Source organism: Protomyctophum bolini (assembly GCF_963924005.1).
Source record: "Protomyctophum bolini genome assembly, chromosome: 2".
Classification (NCBI taxonomy): Eukaryota; Metazoa; Chordata; class Actinopteri; order Myctophiformes; family Myctophidae; genus Protomyctophum; species Protomyctophum bolini.
In genome coordinates, this window is record NC_137863.1 from 12,578,326 (window position 1) to 12,596,325 (window position 18,000).

The 18,000-nt window shown below is 43.4% G+C and overlaps 1 protein-coding gene across 1 annotated transcript in view; it reads left to right on the forward strand.

The window, feature by feature from the left end:
* Positions 1-7,591: 7,591 nt before the first annotated feature.
* The window catches only part of LOC308332919 (neurofascin-like), a gene marked incomplete at its 5' end in the record, with an annotated part of 78,568 nt that continues 68,159 nt past the window's right edge, over positions 7,592-18,000 (forward strand). The window contains 1 exon segment of the mRNA XM_080789060.1: positions 7,592-7,709. Coding sequence (XP_080645186.1) covers positions 7,592-7,709 — 118 coding nt within the window.

An 18,000-nucleotide genomic window follows, 5' to 3' on the forward strand; every position in this document is an offset into this window, starting at 1 on the left:
TATAAACACCGATAGTACGCCCCTCAAAATAGCTTGCAACATGACAAAACTGGAGTTATTAAATTTATTTCTTAACGATAGACTGACAGCGGCTGCCGATGAGATATTCGGCGCTATTAAAGACACAGTAGTGGACTACCAAAGTGAAATCCTTCGTTCAAAGGAGGAAAACGAGCGTCTCAAGAGGCTCTTGAATATTGCAGTTCAGCGCTTGTTACTTCACTCTGGTAAGAAGGTCGAGAATGTTCCTCCCTGGCCCTTTTTTGTAATTTCAGCATAAGATATTTGTACGTCTCTTTAATGTTTTGATGAATTGAACATGGTGGACCCTCTTGTAAACAAGTGTAATGCTTAATTGGGTCGTCCACTCACAGTTAACAGTCTTTGTATTGAGTTTGTGCTTGAAATGTACTGTAATTCTGCAAACTGTTAATAAATATTTCCAGCGTCAAGCAATCAAAACGGAGCTTCGTGTGTGTGTGTGTGTGTGTGTGTGTGTGTGTGAGTGAGAGAGAGAGAGAGAGAGAGAGCAGTGTTTAGTGCTTATAGTGCCATTTAGAAAAGCACTCAAACAATGACAGCATGCAATTATAACACTTTATTTTACTTCAGTTCAGTACATTTGTAATGACTGGGACATTCCTTTCCATTGTCTAGACCCCAGTTCTATCCAACTGCAAGATGATGCCCAGCCCTCTGAGTCACGGAACCATGACCAGGAATGGAACTCTAGTCTTGTCCAGGAGCACCTAGAGACAATACAACCAGTACCACCACCACTACAGCTGCCAGAAATTAAAGCAGAGCCAGAACTAGAAAACACAGAAAAGGAAGATCCACATGATGCAATTACGTTTGATACCAAGGGTTTAATCTCACCCTCCCTTGCCACGGAAGATGACGTTCGAGTTGAACTACCACAGGGCTCACATCTTCTGCCAGCCCAAACTGTATGTAACAGAGGCTCTCCAAGAGAGGATGTCTCCTCACCACGAACATTGTCCAGGGACGTGAAGGTAGAGGATGAAGAGGACGAAAATGGTACACATCAATCAACCAGCAGTCTTATAGCCTCACTTACGGTTGACTCAAACCTCAGAGCAACTCACAGCCACAGCCACGCAGCACACATTAACAGAACTGTGGGAAGAGAAAAGCAATTAATATCCCAGGGACCGCAGTCCAAAGACATGCTCCACAAAAATGGTAAGCAACACGCACATGTCCTGTATACCAAAAACACTAGACCCCTCAAGCCATCTCTGCCGCAGTCCTCCCATCCAGGACAAAGCACGCAGAAGTGGCACTGTTGTCGGGAGTGCGGCAAGTGCTTTAGTTTCGCCTGTCAGCTGGAGGTCCACATGCGATGGCACACTAAGGAAAAGCCGTACAGCTGCACTGTGTGCAGGAAAAACTTCACCACTGTCAGCATGCTGAAGCGGCATCACCGAATCCACACGGGCGAGAAGCCCTTTCGCTGCCACGTCTGTGGGAAATGCTTCAATCAGTCTGCGCACCTCAACACTCACTTCAGGCTCCACACAGGCGAGAGAGCCAGATGGCTTCAAGCGCTTCATTCCAAATGACGCTGAATGAAATGGTCTCTTTTTGGAATGGAGCGACACAACCTTCTGTAAGATTTAAAACATTTTCATCCTCTACAGGTTTAAATGTGGTGATTATGAGTGTTACTGTGTTTGTTGTGGAATAAACTATATATGTGCAGACTCCTGATTAATTAATTCATGGCCTTTGAGTTATGAGTTTTTTTGTTTTGTTTTTTTGTCTCGGCACACAACTTACTCCATACTCCCCTCCACGTGTTGGGGAAAAAAATACATGATTTGTCACACACATTTGACCCATCTCTTTCCTCACTCATTACAGTGCAGCACTAATGGAAATGGGTAGAAATTAATTAAAGGACACCTACATGGAAGACACATGGGCTCCAAGTGGATTGAACCTGGGATCAGAGTGTTATTTAAACTCTGAAGTGAAATGTTCTACTCTGACAATTTGTCATTTTCGATTTCAGCTGTTAATATGCTGCAATGCAGCTTCTGGTTCTACAATCTACATAGGGCAGTGGTTGTCCCTAGGCTCATTCCCTCAGAGTTTCTTTCTGTTTTAAATGTAATGTCTAAATGTTTAATTTAACTATGAGGAAGCCCCCAAAGAATCATAATATTCTACATTGTAAAGGCAGGACAACCTATTCATTTGCCTTTAATGCAGAACCCATTAAAACATTTCTAATATTAGAAATGTGTCAGTCCCAGTTTAACCTCATGTTTAGCTAAATGCAGCAAAATGAGAGCCATTCTAATTAGCCATGAACGTAATCATGTGAGATTCCAAAGATAGATAATACTTTTATACTACTGAAATGAACAGTACCTTTCTTAGGCCCAAACCACACCAATGCAACTCCTTGCAAGTTACAACCAAACGGTTGTGAGTAGTTGCATGCAACCATTATCCCCAGTGGCAGTTGCATTGGTGTGTTTTTTGTGGTTTGGGCCCTAGTTTAAAAATATTGAGGAACATTTCCAATTTTCAAAGCCTTTCAATTAGGAGCTGTTTACTATCACATGCACACATATACTGTAAAATGCAACTGTAATGAAATTATTGTATTCTGAACTTCCTCAACAATGTGTGGTAGCAGCAGGTATTATGTGGATGTGATGTACTCGATAAACTCAGTGCAAAAGTTGTATGAGCTCAGCATTGCAGCATTTTCTTTTGTCTGATATGGGATGAGCAGATGATGTACGAAGACATCAAACAACCTACTGATTATTTCTGTCTTCCTATGACTTTGATGTTTTCAGCCTTGTCTAAATATAATCTACATGTGTAGCTTGTCTATTTAAGAAGAGCCACTGCTTAGAGAAGAAATGGTTGAAATATGCTAAGCCTAATTTGCTCTTCATTGACTGGTAGACAGCAGCTCATTACTTTGATTTGTTGATTGTTGGAAATCCACAGACTATGTTATTTAATGTTACAGTTTGCCTTCGTACACTTGAGAACAGAGTGGATACATGGATTAGTAGTGACTGTTATTCTGAACTCCATAGCACTCGTCTGTGCAGTCTGCTCGTTTGAATAAATCTAAATAAAATCAACCTCTTGTTTAAGCCTGAGATCTCCCTCATTATCAATAATGTCCAATGAATCCTTGTTGTGATTAAACATCAAAGCATATTAATATATACAGTATGTATCTTGTGCTGTCTGTGCCAGACCATCCAGATTTATCCCTGTATGAGGATTACCATAAGCTTTTGAGACTGGTGTTTCAGTAAAAAAAAAAGGAGGGGGGTTTCTGCAGAGCAGTATCAAAGTCACTATATTAAATGTTTTCACTAGAAAAATAAAACCCAAACCATCACAAAATAAATCTACCACGGCGGGAGATCTGTCCCACTGCCAACCTAAAAAACCCTGTCACCATCATCACCCCCACCCCCGTCATCACAATCAGGAAGGATGGATTTAAACATTCTTGAAAGATCATGGAAGGGGGTGTGGAGTGGCATTCCCACCCTGAAACCCACTTCCACGGTTTGTCAGTGTGTGTTAGTGTGAATATTTTGTAAATGAGGATGTGTGAAATGAAATCTTATCATTGTGTTTGGCAAGTGTGGATGTGTAGATGTGCTGAGTTAGAGCTTTGATTTGTCTGTGGTTGTGAGTTTAAGTAAAGAGAGAATCTTCAATCTGGCTTGTGTTAACAGTACAAATAATAATATTAATACAACTGTAACTAATTGCCATTAGCTTTTGCTTTTTAAATAAGTTTCAGTCTTGATGACATCTTATAAAATGTATTATTGTATGTCTTTAAATGGAAACAAGCCCCTATGGCTTTTTTATGTTATCCTTTTGCCATATCCATTAAAAGATCATACCACACGAACAATTTGCGAACTGTTAATAAAGTAGTGTAAACAGTCAAATCTGTAGTGCAAAAAATGTCCAATTTGTGTCTAATTTACGCTCCAGATTTGACTGCGTAGGCACAAGCAACTGTAGTAATTGTACAAAACAAGATATGCAAAAGAAGACGCAAAACCTAATGTACACACAAACAAATGTATACCGGTACACACACGCACGGACACACGCACGCACGCACGCACACACACACACACACACACACACACACACACACACACACACACACACACACACACACACACACACTTTCTTTTCTCTCTGCATGTCCTTACAGTAGGCTACTGTATGTCTTTCATTATGTGATGATGCACTCTCATTTTTATTGTTGCTGGCTAGCTCTGCTTTGTATAATAGGAGCATGCAGGACTTCCTGGTTAAAGAAAGGACAAATACAGGATATTCATGTGCAAATATGCAGACTGTATCTGAATATACAGAATGTGCACACAATGGGAAAGTGCAGTATAGCTTTATACAGTATGTGCATTGTGCACATACGTAAATATAGGGGATGTACAGTAGGCCATGATGCAACTAACAACAGACAGATGAACAATCATGTCCTCTGAAAGAATCAGGATCAGGGGTAGGGTAGTGGCTGGATGGTAACCGTAAAGTTGCCAGTTCGAACCCGGGCTCCCCCAGAGTTAGTGTCGAAGTGTCCTTGATCAAGACGCTGAACCCCCAATTGCTCCCGATGTGCTGGTTGGTGCCTTGCATGGTTTCCGCTGCCATCAGTGTATGAATGTGTGTGTGAATGGGTGAATGTAATGCACAATCTCTGTAAAGCGCCTTGGATAAAGGCACTATATACATTTACCAGTTATCTTCATTTGTCACATGTGTAAAACAGTGGGTAAAATTTGTTTTTGCAAGCTACATTGCAGGGGGGACAGGGGGAGCAAGAGTGTGTGTGTGTGTGTGTTGGGGGCTGGGGGAAGAATAAAAAACAAAAGTTTTCTACATATTTACACATAGCATACACAAGGTTAGACAAGTTGCATGAGCATAGCAGCTGATCAGACATTATAGACATTAAAAGAACAATATCAGCGCGTTGTACATGACATTTAGGTGCAGAGTATCAGCGTGTGTCAGGTTCAACCACATAATCCACGCAATTACATCCAAGCCAGCCTGATGACAGGTGGTGGTCATGCCTTGTTCAACATCAGTCTAATGGTAGCCGGGTGGAAGCTTCCCTTAAACCTGGTGGTCTTGCCCTCTTTGCCTGGCCACGGTAGTTGTAGTTTATGGCTGGGGTGTGTCCCATGCGCTCTTGTTTACATTGAGGGTGAGGTTGTTCTCCTGGCACCAGAGACGCAGATTAGGCCGGATTTCCATCGTTGCTGACAATCCAGCCTATCACTTCCATGTCATCAGCATACTTGGAGGATGATGTTGGAGTCATGTGTGGCTGTGAAGTCATGCATTTACAGGGAGTAGAGGAGAGGGCTGCATAAGGCTCATCGGCACACATCCCTGGGGTGCTCCAGTGTTGAGGGTCAGTGTGCCAGATATGATACAGCCCATTCTCACCAGTTGATGGCAGTTTGACAGGAACTCTAGTAACTAGTCACACATATGCTTGGAGTATAGGCCGTCGACAAGGGGCCTCCAGACTAGTTCTCGGTCACTGGCGTTCTTTTATAACTGCGAAAAGGTGCATCCCAGTCTCTTGGTGTCTGCTTGGAGATGGTGTTTTTGGGCCAGCCTCTGTTTCTCTTCCTTTGAGGGTTCGTAAGCTGAGCTGCATGTAATCTACAAACAACATGCATACTTGTCCTTTCTCGGTCAATAGTGTTCTTTTCTATCTACGACCAGGGTCCATCCCAGTCTCTTGGTGTGTCTACCTGGAGATTACACCGCCAGGTGTTTTTGGGTCGGCCTCCGTTTCTCTTCCCTTGAGGGTTCGAAAGCTGAGCTGAACATGCATACTAGGCCTACTGGTCCTTCAGCTTCTTGTTTTTTGTATCCATATCTTCCATGTAGGAAGGTACACTGAATCCAAACAAGAGGGCATCCCTTGGCCAGGGAGATATATAGGCTTTTGGTCTTCAGTCATTGGTCCGACAAAAGACAACCCACCTCAAACCCTATAACCTAACCATAACCACAAGCACGGGAGCAGCGCATGTCCTACATGCAGACACATGTCGGACTAATGCTTCGTCGGAATTACATGCGGTCCCCGTCCTAGCCAGCTCTGCCTTGTAAAAGAGGAATGGGACTTCCTGGTTAAAGAAAGTACAAATACAGGATATTCATGTGAAAATATGTAGGCTGTATCTGAATATACAGAATCTGCACACAATGAGATAGGCAGTCAGGGTTAAGAATAGTAAATGTTAAACAAGCAAATAGAAGTACAAATATTAAACAATTGAAAATGTTTCATACACAAGCAGATCTTGTCTTATAGAAGCTATACCATGTGCTTGTATCTCTTTCCCCTCATGCTCACACCACTCAAGTGGTGTCAGAAATCGCTTGTCAGTAGGAATACACTTAGGACACTAGCTGGAGTACTCATCCAATGTCACTTTGACTATATCCATACACCTCATGTATGAATGCCTCACAGTTATAACTCACCTAACCCGTGCTGATTATGCTAGGTTGGGATGGCTCAGATGACAGAGTACAGCAACTTGCAATGAGCCTGGACTTCACACAAGTACAACAACAGGAGGGAGCTAGACAAATCTCTTTCAACCCAAATTTGGCTCAAACAAGGGGTTAAATTCGTTTTACTAGTATGCACCAGAATAGTCAAGTGTGATTTCTTATCCTCCAATTTGTAACTGAGCTAATCACCGTAGATGACCCCCCCACTATCCAGCTTTTGGTGTGTGTGCAGTGTGTGCAGCGAACATTAAAATGCCATTGACAATGAATTGACAATTTTGAGTGTTTGTGTACAAACATTGATGACGAAGGTGAGGATGCAAATTGTGATTGGCCGGAATGAGATGTACAATGATAAGAGCGCCCCTCACTTTTCTTTATATACAACTTTTTTACTTGTTTAGCATATTAATTGTATATTGTTGTTTTGTTTTTGTTGTTTTTTTTTGGGGGGGGGGGGGGGGGGGTGTACCCTTTCATCATCTCTTTGTATCTGTACCACTGTATGTTTAATCAATCATTGGTGAAATTGTTATGCTGCAAATTTGTAATTATGTGTGTGTAGGCCTAACTGCCTCTCCTGTTGTTTTGTTAGTCTTATTGGAGAGCATTAATTGGAGAGCCAGTAGGCCTCTATTCATATTTGTAGGCTACAATTCTACTTTTCCATCCGTAACCCTGACTGCCTATAGGGCTACTATGGTGAGCAGCCTTTCATATCATATTTCCTTTCAACCATTTGTCTAATGTCTTCTGCTACCTGCATCCTCATTCATCTAATCATTAACACGGTACACCTGTCTCCCAGAAGCGCGCCCCCTGCCCTGGCCTGAAGAATGCGCGCGCGTGTGTCTTACTGTCTGTCACTGTGTGTGAGAGTGCATGCGTGTTCGCGTGCGCGCGCGCCCACAGAAGATGCGATTGCGTATATCGACGAATAGCCGGAGCGGAGGAGGAGAACGGGAGCGGAGGGAGGGAGGAGTGCTGAGGATCCATGAGAGACCTCCTGTATACTGCAATACACGAAAAGCACCCGTCAGACCTCCAGTCCACGAACACACGCGGCACATGTAACCGCAGAGCTGACGGTGCGGCGGGAAGACGCAACGCAGGTAAGACAAGCGCCAAGTTGTTTTTCCCCCTTCTCTCACTTTAAGTCTCGCAGAGCTTTCTGGAGCTATAACATAGTTGCATGTCGGGTGTTGTCCCGGTTCTGTCGGGCCGGTTGTGCGGTTAAATGATGGTAGAAGGTAAATGCAGCGTACACAGCCCGGCCAGGACATCGGTAACGTCCTCTCTCTGCAGCCGCTAATCCGCAGTGTTCCCCGGCCCCTCTCCCTACTCTCTCTGCGCATCTCTGGATGATGCTGCGGTCGAAGGGATTTTGCTGCTCTGCGCAAATCACCAACAGGGTCAAAAATGCCATAGAATTATTGACTTATTCTCTCGATATCTAGCATGTGGACGTGTACAGAGCCTACAGTGATACTTGACACGAAATGTCATTGCAGAGGGCAGACGAACGAGACATTTTAATGGCTGTCAAGTTTGGTTGTTTTGTTAGGCCGGGCCGGGGGCTGCGGGCTGGTTTAGTGGTTAGGGTGAGTCTGCTTCCCAGTAGTAAAAGTCCGACACTATAGACCATGCCAATATATTTAGGACACACAAAGCTAATCCATGGGTAACAAACAGGCAACCAAAGACACGTCTTTTTATTTTTCATCTCGACTCGAATCATGGCAAGTCACCATGGGATGGGAGACGCAATATGTCTTGTCCAACCAAGTGTCTACAGCTGAGGCACTGATGGAGCACTTAATTTGCCCGAGAAAGAACGTTTGTTTGTTGACTCCTTACATTAATATAGTATCTAAGTAGGCCTAGCCTATATGTTCTTGCTGAGATATGAGTAGATTATACAGGAGGATAGCTCTGGAGATAGGCCTTATATCAGGCTTGTAGGCCTGGCTGTCGAGTGTCGATGCACCTGTCCTCTGGTTATGGAGGACATGCACAGCTGCTATAGGCCTTGTCATAGGTAATGTGCTAATACTTGCTCACCATAATGACATTGGGACAGTGTGTTATGTTGTTCAACTAAAGATATATGGTGTGTAGGTAAAGCACTGGGTATATTGATTTGAACACTTTGCATTTGTGGTGAGTAGACATTTGTTAATAAGCAAAGCTAGTGTGCGAGAGTGTGGGTGTGTCTGTGGTGGAACATGTGTCACTACCTGAGCAGGTCAGCTGTTTAAGTTAATAGTCTTACATAAGGATGATAACATCTGGGTCTCTCCACAGTAGGGAGCTATCGACACACACACACACACACACACACACACACACACACACACACACACACACAGTGTCACACACACACACACACACACACACACACACACACACACACACACGCACACGCACACACACACAGGGAGATTACAGAAACAGCAGATGTTCAGTGGATGACATGATAAACACTGAGTGCGGATCAATACCATTTCAATAGAGTTAATTGCAGTGTAATGAGATTTGCTTAGTAGTTCAGTTCAAGCACCTGAAGCTGGGATGGATTTACAGTATACAGTCAGTATGTCCCTGCGAATGAAGAATCATTCATTTATACAATGAATGATGGTAAATCACCTACATTGTACATTCATTTGGAACACACTAGGTATGGGTTCTAGAATACATAGTTATGGGTTCATTTAATCATGCCAAAAGCAGTACATCACAGCTTTTGCCAATCCATATTACCTGACGTAACTATTGCTTATCTATTTAAACAGGGTGAAGTGCCTAGTATAAACCTGGTTGGATGAATTTTGGACAGGTTTTGTGGGCTCGGTTGAGGATGACTTTAGCAAGTGTCTGTTTGTTATCATTGTGTAGGCCTATGTGTTGTGTATGCATCTTGCATACTTTCCTACTTTCTCTGATGGTGGAAGTAGGGAAACATTTACTGAATGACTTCACATGAGGTTCAGTATTATAGTGTGGGTGGTAGCTTGACATGAGGTTCAGTATTATAGTGTGGGTGGTAGCTTGACATGAGGTTCAGTATTATAGTGTGGGTGGTAGCTTGACATGAGGTTCAGTATTATAGTGTGGGTGGTAGCTTGGTAGATTGAGTGAAGATAACGTTGACATGAGGTTCAGTATTATAGTGTGGGTGGTAGCTTGGTAGATTGAGTGAAGATAACGTTGACATGAGGTTCAGTATTATAATGTGGGTGGTAGCTTGGTAGATTGAGTGGAGACAACGTTGACATGAGGTTCAGTATTATAGTGTGGGTGGTAGCTTGGTAGATTGAGTGGAGATAATGTTGACATGAGGTTCAGTATTATAGTGTGGGTGGTAGCTTGTTAGATTGAGTGGAGACAACGTTGACATGAGGTTCAGTATTATAGTGTGGGTGGATTACTGAATGACTTGACATGAGGTTCAGTATTATAGTGTGGGTGGTAGCTTGTTAGATTGAGTGGAGATAACGTTGACATGAGGTTCAGTATTATAGTGTGGGTGGTAGCTTGGTAGATTGAGTGGAGATAACGTTGACAACTTGACATGAGGTTCAGTATTATAGTGTGGGTGGTAGCTTGTTAGATTGAGTGGAGACAACGTTGACATGAGGTTCAGTATTGTAGTGTGGGTGGATTACTGAATGACTTGACATGAGGTTCAGTATTATAGTGTGGGTGGTAGCTTGGTAGATTGAGTGGAGATAACGTTGACATGAGGTTCAGTATTATAGTGTGGGTGGTAGCTTGGTAGATTGAGTGGAGATAACGTTGACATGAGGTTCAGTATTATAGTGTGGGTGGATTACTGAATGACTTGACATGAGGTTCAGTATTATAGTGTGGGTGGTAGCTTGTTAGATTGAGTGGAGATAACGTTTGCGCTAAGGTGGCTTTCGGCCCAGACACTAGAATCAGTTTCAATTAATCATTGCTGGTATTCACACAGCAGCTTAAAGCTTCATTATGTAACTTTTTAGTGAATTTAAAATAATAGTTTTACCATTCTGTATGGTGAGGTAAACATTTTAATATTCACCAATTACTAACACAACTATGGTGGTTGTATTTGGTCTCCCTGCTCTTCAATGTAGATCATTTAGTACGGTCTGACCACTACAAGTGTTACTGTCTGAACATCAAATTAAATTTCTCCACAGAGTCCACAGTAAGAACTAAGAAGTAAGAAGGTGTGCTCTATTAACCTTTGTTTTCGGGACCTGGATTCAATTCTAATATCTACTGTACCCACGGGGGAAATTCAGTCACACAGACAGAGGGGGCCAACAGTTAAGGTTACAGAGTTACAGGTAAAGAGTAAGTAAAAGAAAAAGTACTGTAGCAATACAGGACATGGAAGTTACACACAGTGCAGCTTCAAGTCTTATTTAGCATAATATCCAGCACAGTACTGTGGCCCGCTCCTGAATACAATGGTTTTTTCCACTATGAATTAAAGATGTCAAGGCAGTTTGAAATTTGAATGCGCTCTATTGTATTTGTCCATAATCAAAATGACATGGTGGGCTGTGGCCATGTTTTGTGTGATGGGCGGGAAGACTTGAGTATGAGCTGTCATCAGTACTTTTAACGGTCAATGGAGTAATGCACTAATAATACCTGTCTAAGGGGGAAACATACAATAGGATGCTCATGAGTGTGCACTCACCCCCCACACACACTCACACAAAACTCTTTCAGCAATGCAACAATCCCATATTACAGAGGATGGGAGTGAGACACATAGCTACCTATTGAGAAACTGGACCCACGGTGTCAGGTATCGTTAGTTGAGTGGCAAACGGAGGACTTCCTCTGATTAACGACAGGCAGGGAAGGAGAGAGGCGTGTGAACACTGTGGACAACAAACAGCACTTCCTAATATGTCAGGCTTTCTGTATTACCCCAGGCATTAGATGTTCTATATGGCACCTCTTTCATTGCACTTGCTAAATCTGTCTAGATGTACCAAGTCTACCAACTACTGACTGACTGCACTGTTTTGATGTCCATGTTCTCAAGGCCAGTCATGACAGTGCATCTAGAAAGGCTTGTAAGAAAACCTACAGTTTATTTGTTTATCTATCACGTTGTATATTTGGGCCTAAATAGGGAATGTGTTGTACATTTTAATATCCCCTATTCCTACAAATTGAAATAAAACAATTGTTTCCAGTACATATACTAAAAAAAAGAAAGAAATACATTTAGATAAATAGATTAGATAATGTATATTTTAGACAACTACTCCCCAAAATACTCCCAAAAACGTTACTATCCACACATGGGCTGTTTAATGGAATGGGCTAAACAAAATGTAAAATACTCCCCTTGCAATGTATTACCACAGGAGGTAATATTTTTCGAACATTACATGTTGAACACATTGTGACAGATGTTTGTATGCATACTTGCATTGTAGTTCCTCAGTTTGACCAGCAGATGACAATGTTGTAATACTCCTGGTGTTGTTGCACAATTTATCATACTGACTGTGTCCTTAGAGTTTTGTAAAGTTGGTGTGGAATGGATGTTTGATAATGTTTCATGTGACATAGGCTACACATTGTAATATTAGATTATATGTGTGTATCCAGTAACCCGTTGTACTCAACCCCCCCACCGCCACCCCCTCGCACAGAAGCACACTGCCAGCAGCGAGCAGCCCATATGGCCCTGTTCCTGTGATCCTTTTTTCCTGGCTGACAGTCAGTCAAAAGAAGCAGACAGTGGCAGTGGGTTGTAGCCAGACCAGGTGGATTGTGGGATGTAAAAAGGAGGCTCACAGCAATAGATCAATTAAAACTGCATTAGGAAAACCTGCTGGCCTCACCATGACGATCACCTGGCATTTCGTCTTTGAGTGCATGCGCGATTGTGCGTGTATGTGTGTGTATATGTGTGCAAGTGTTTGTGTGCTCACCTGGCATGTGATGTTGCCAGCCCACTTGGGTAACAGTTGGCTTTAATATACTCTGCTTGGCTTTCAATGTAATCTGAACCACGTTTCAGATTTAGGCTGACATAATGAAGGGTGGCTTATGCAGACCAAGGGAGGTCTGCTTGGCATCATACAATGGTACAATGTTAGCTCTGCAGAAAACACCGTACCCTACATCAGGGGTTTTCAACCTGGGGGTCGTGACCCCTCGGGGGGGGTCCTGAAATTATTGTTTTCTTAATTTTCTTTTGCAACTGAATGGCTGGAAGATGGAAATGTAGTTTACATAGTACACATCGTGCATACATAGACTTTTCCTTAATGATTATATCTGGTTTAAGTATTTAATTATGATGTATTTTTTTTAATCTATTATTAAGGTTATTGTAGCGGTCAATTTGTATTGGTGGTGGGGAGGGGGGCGGGGTGGATGTCGCAAGACATGGCATTTTCGGGGGTCCCCAGCCAAAAACGTTGAGAACCCCTGTCCTACATCATCACAGGTACAGTCATCCGTTCCGTTCATGAGGACATCTCTCTTCTCTTCTCTTCTCCTCTCTTCTCTCCCTCCCCTCCCCTGCATCCTCTCAGATTACCCATCCTGCCAGTGGAGTCATATCTTGAAGTGTCCATTGCTCTTTGTTTTCAACAGCTTCTATTTTTAAACACCAAACAGAAGCCTTCTTCCCTGAGGGGAGGGAGGGTTGAAAAGGGAGGGAATAAAGGACAACTAGACAGGGTTGGTCAGACAAATGGATAGTAGAAATACATTTACTGTAAAAATGGTAGCTGAAGGGGAAAAGGCACTGTGTGAGCAAGGGGGGAGAGAGAGAGAGAGATAGAGAGTGAAAGAATATGTATGGAGTGAAAGCCGAGGGCACAGTGAATACACTGTCTGGCAGGGTGCCAGGCAGTAAAGGATGGGTGGATGAGACAAACAGTGGAGGGAGAGGAAGGCAGGGGTTGGGGCTAGAGGGGGAGAGAGAGAGAGAGAGAGAGAGAGAGAGGGAGAGAGAGAGAGAGAGAGAGAGAGAGAGGATGGCTGAGTTTTGTCAGTACACCCACTTGGCCATGGGGTTCTCTCCATGTCTAGCCATCGACAGGGTTAGAATGTCATCCCTCCTTGTTAACTGCTACTAATATTAGTTTTACAGATGAGATTAGGATGAGGAACCACTCTAGGTTCTTTCTGTTTTTGTCTGCCCTCATTCTTTCTCTTCCATTATCTGAATTGGTATATTATACTCTTATCAAAAGAACATTATGCTAATTGAGTTAGTGGTACACACAATGATGTTCTTTTTCTTTATAATATGTTTTCTCTCATTGTATTGTTTGATCCACAATACATTTGTTTCTTTCAATTACATTTTATGCAGACATTGCATGTAGAGACACAGTGTGTGTATTGATGATTTATTGATTGATTTTTATTTATTTATTATTATTATAATTTTTTGTGCTTCAAAGCTTGATATGAGGAGGAGGGCATCTCTATTGTGCTGCTGTTTTTTATTTTTATTTCTCTTTCCCAGTTTTGCCATTTATAATCTCTGTCCATGGTGCTGTAGCTAGCAAATTAAGGCCAGAAAATGAACTCTTTCAGTAGTCAATCCCTTATTGTGTGTGTGTTTGCTACTAGTGACAATAGCAGTGAAATAGCAGGTCCAAAATAGGGATTGATTAATTCATTGAATTATCGATCATTGATAGATGTTTATAATTGATTAGTTTGATTAACTGTTACTACCCTACTACTACTAAAGTCCATTGGGGTAACTAGCGCCCTTGTTGAGATGACACCTCTCCACTCATCCCGGGCCAGTATGCCAGGTCGTAGTTCACCAGCGCTGGTGTGGCCAGTGTCCAGCATAGTGACAGCCCAAAGAGCCTCTTCAGTAACTGTGACAGCTGGTACACAACTACACATCGCAATAACTCCTGGCTGTTAGGGTGGTGAACATGAACCCATGGCCTTCCTCAGTCAGCGAGTGGTTGAGTACAATATGTCACCCTGCAGTACGTCAGTATGAGGATGTTGAAGGTGTCTGTCTCCCCATTAGGCGAGTTGACAATGACTTAAGCCTTCTAGTGTGCTGTTATTACCTGCTGATAGCTTGCACGTATGTACTAGCTTCTCAGGAATGAGTTGACATATGTCATATGCCCTCAGACAGAATGCAGTCTTATCTGTGTACTGTGTACTAGTTTTATTTCTCAACATGTGAGAGATGCCATTATATAGCCACATTTGCTCTCTGTCTGATTGCACTCACATACACATGCCTCTAATGTGTTGCGGTGTCCTTTGGCCAGCTGTTGGCCATTAAGAGGAAGCAGATGCTGGTGTTTGGCAGAGGATATTAGTCTATTATAAAACCTAGTTAATCATTAACTAACACCAATATGGCCACTTAGATTTATCGCCTATTGTTAAACTAAGTGTAAAACAGTTGCACTTTGCTACTGAAAAAAACAAAAAACTTTGTTCTCATCCTACTATAAATGTGCCACGTCTCTGTGTGTGTGCGTGTACGGTTGTAATGCACGTAACTCGAGAACCGTTTGACCCACCGACTTCACATTCGACACACACGTTCCACACCCCCACAGGGAGTGCAGTGCAAGGTATCGAGTCGGTCGGAGCCACGGTTCGCCAGAACCACCACAAAAGGCTCTGGTCAGGCTCTGCCAGTGGGCCTAATGAGGCCAACTCCTTTCACCTGGGCCAGGCTCTGCCAGTGGGCCTAATGACGCCAACTGCTTTCACCTGTGCAATTTCCAGCCTCTGCCTCAGCCAATTGAGGCTCAACCAATCAGGCTCTGCCAGTGGGCCCAATTGATTGCCAAGTACACTTTTCAGTTTGCAGTCTTCACACACAGGCACATACACAGATCTCCATGTGCTATGGCAATGTATATTATTCAGTTCCCAAGTTGCATCGTTCCCAAGTAGGCCGGTGGCCGACTGCGACAGGCAGTCACGTACAGGTCTAGTAATTTGTTAATTAGTTAATGCCTATAGTCCAGTTTTCACTGAAGAGGTGACCGGTGGTTAGTAAAAACAGAGAGATGTGTTGTGTGAGCGGTGTGTGAGCGGTGACCACCACGGCGTGACGTCATGTTGTAGTTTTCGGTGGTCACCTCTTCAACCAACTATGAATAGGCCTTAACTGGACCAAGATTCCCCACCATATTTCCAGGTGCTGAACACTTAAAACCTCAGCAAGAGAGCCTTCCACGCAGTTGTGGGCATTCTCTCTGTGTGTGTGTGTGTGTGTGTGTGTGTGTGTGTGTGTGTGTGTGTGTGTGTGTGTGAGTTTGTGTGTGTGTGTGTGTCTCTGTCTCTGAACAATGTAGCCACGCGAAAGACCGGTATAATGTCCTGCAAAAGTGAGCAGCGAGTGCATTGTGTTCACGTGCGTATGTGGGCACGGGCACGGCTGTGCGTGTGGGCCTGGGGGTGTGTGTGGGTGTGTGTGTGTGTGTGTGTGTGTGTGTGGCTGACAGAGACAGGCGCGACAGGCTCTGGATCTAACAATGAAAGAGAAAGAGAAAAGAAAGACTGAGACTGTTATTTGAGTCAGTCACTATATGTACACAGTATACATAATATACTGTAGAGCAGTCATGTTGGAGCATCTCAGCATCTGACTGTTTTCACTGGGTCACCAATCCTGCCCCTCTCCTCACACGTATGAACACATGTAACACACACACACACACACACACACACACACACACACACACACACACACACACACACACACACACACACACACACACACACACACACACACACTCGAAGAAAGATAGACATGCACACACCACACAGTCTGTCACTATCTACCCCCCCCCCCCATTCCCTCCTTTCATCACCTCAGCAGATGGGCAATGGTGCTTCGCTCTCTGTCTCTCTCCCTCTCCTCGAGTCTCTCTCTCTCTCTCTCTCTCTCTCTTTCTCTCTTTCTCTCTCTGCCTCTCTTTCTCCCCCCTCTCAGTGGGGTGTAGTGAGTGGAGGTTTGTCTTTTGATATCCCAACTGGCCTGGGGTCTGCGCTACACCCGGGGGTAGAAGACTGCCCATTGTCTACATTGTTCCCTCCATGAAAGTGGGCCAAGAAGGACGGGGGTGTGGTGGTGGTGGTTGTGAGGCAGAGAGAGAGAGGCAAATGAACAGGTCAATGATGGGGCAGGCAGGGCAACGATGGATTATGTGAATGAATGAAGGATGGGGAGTTGATGAAGTAATGGGTTCTGTTGGTAATTGGCAAAAACGGGGGTGGGGGAGTTGAATAAAAATGATGGCTCTGATTAGGAAGTAAGTATGAGAGGGGGAGGAGGCATCAATCAATGAGTCAACAACAAAACACGTTCACTTACAACACATTCAAATCATCATTTACCTGTTTGTAACCCTGAGACGGTGGTCACCTCATCGCCTAAAAGAGTTACACGAACGCACCCAGAGAAAAATGACCGCCAGGATGTTACTGTATAAAGGCCTTATACTGATGAATAAACAATATCTATAAAATACTTATTGGTGAATATTCCACATCAACATATGTAAAACACATTTTCTAATATTACTCCTTCAGATTTTATCCAAATTACACGCAAATCGGTACACATGCTCTCCATAGTCATGTGATCAAGACGGGTTTGTTTGATTTCTCATAATCCACCATCATTGGCTACGATTGGCTTCTAAACTTTTCTGGAGTAGTCCGCATTGTACGCGTTTTGTACAAATCGCCCCAACTACTCAACCCAGCGTCTGATTGCGGTGAAACTGTGGATCCATATTCCCACTAGGCTTAGGAAGAAATGCCACTTGACAGTTTTCAAATCAGCCTCATGGTGGCACTACAACAGGCCAAGCTGTGTCTCTCTCTCTCACACACACACACACACACACACACACACACACACACACACACACACACTCACACACACTTTCACAAAGACATCTCTCAGATAAAATTTCAAAATCGCATGACATTACGACATCGTCTCAAGAGCACAGTCTGCAGTACATGAATACAATAAATTACTTGTAGCCTTTTGGTCAACAGATTCCACAGAAGCTCTCACAAATTGGGTCAATAACATTGGGTGACATTTTAAACAGTCCACACTTTTGTCTTAAAGGCAGATGGCTCACCCAGCCGCTCCTTCACCTGGAAGGGTGGTCGTGACTCTGTGCAAGATGTGTGTCACCAAAATTTTGAACATTGAATGAATACTATTTGTGTGGCATCAGTACCATGGGACATCTGTTTTAGCGCAGCACTCACAAACACATTCCAAGTCCAGAGACGTCAAACTGTCATGCAGTGAGTTAGGGTTAGCCACACTCGTAGTAGCCACTAGCCAGTCTACATACAGCCCTTCAAATATACAGGCCTGATATATTTCAATCATCATAATAG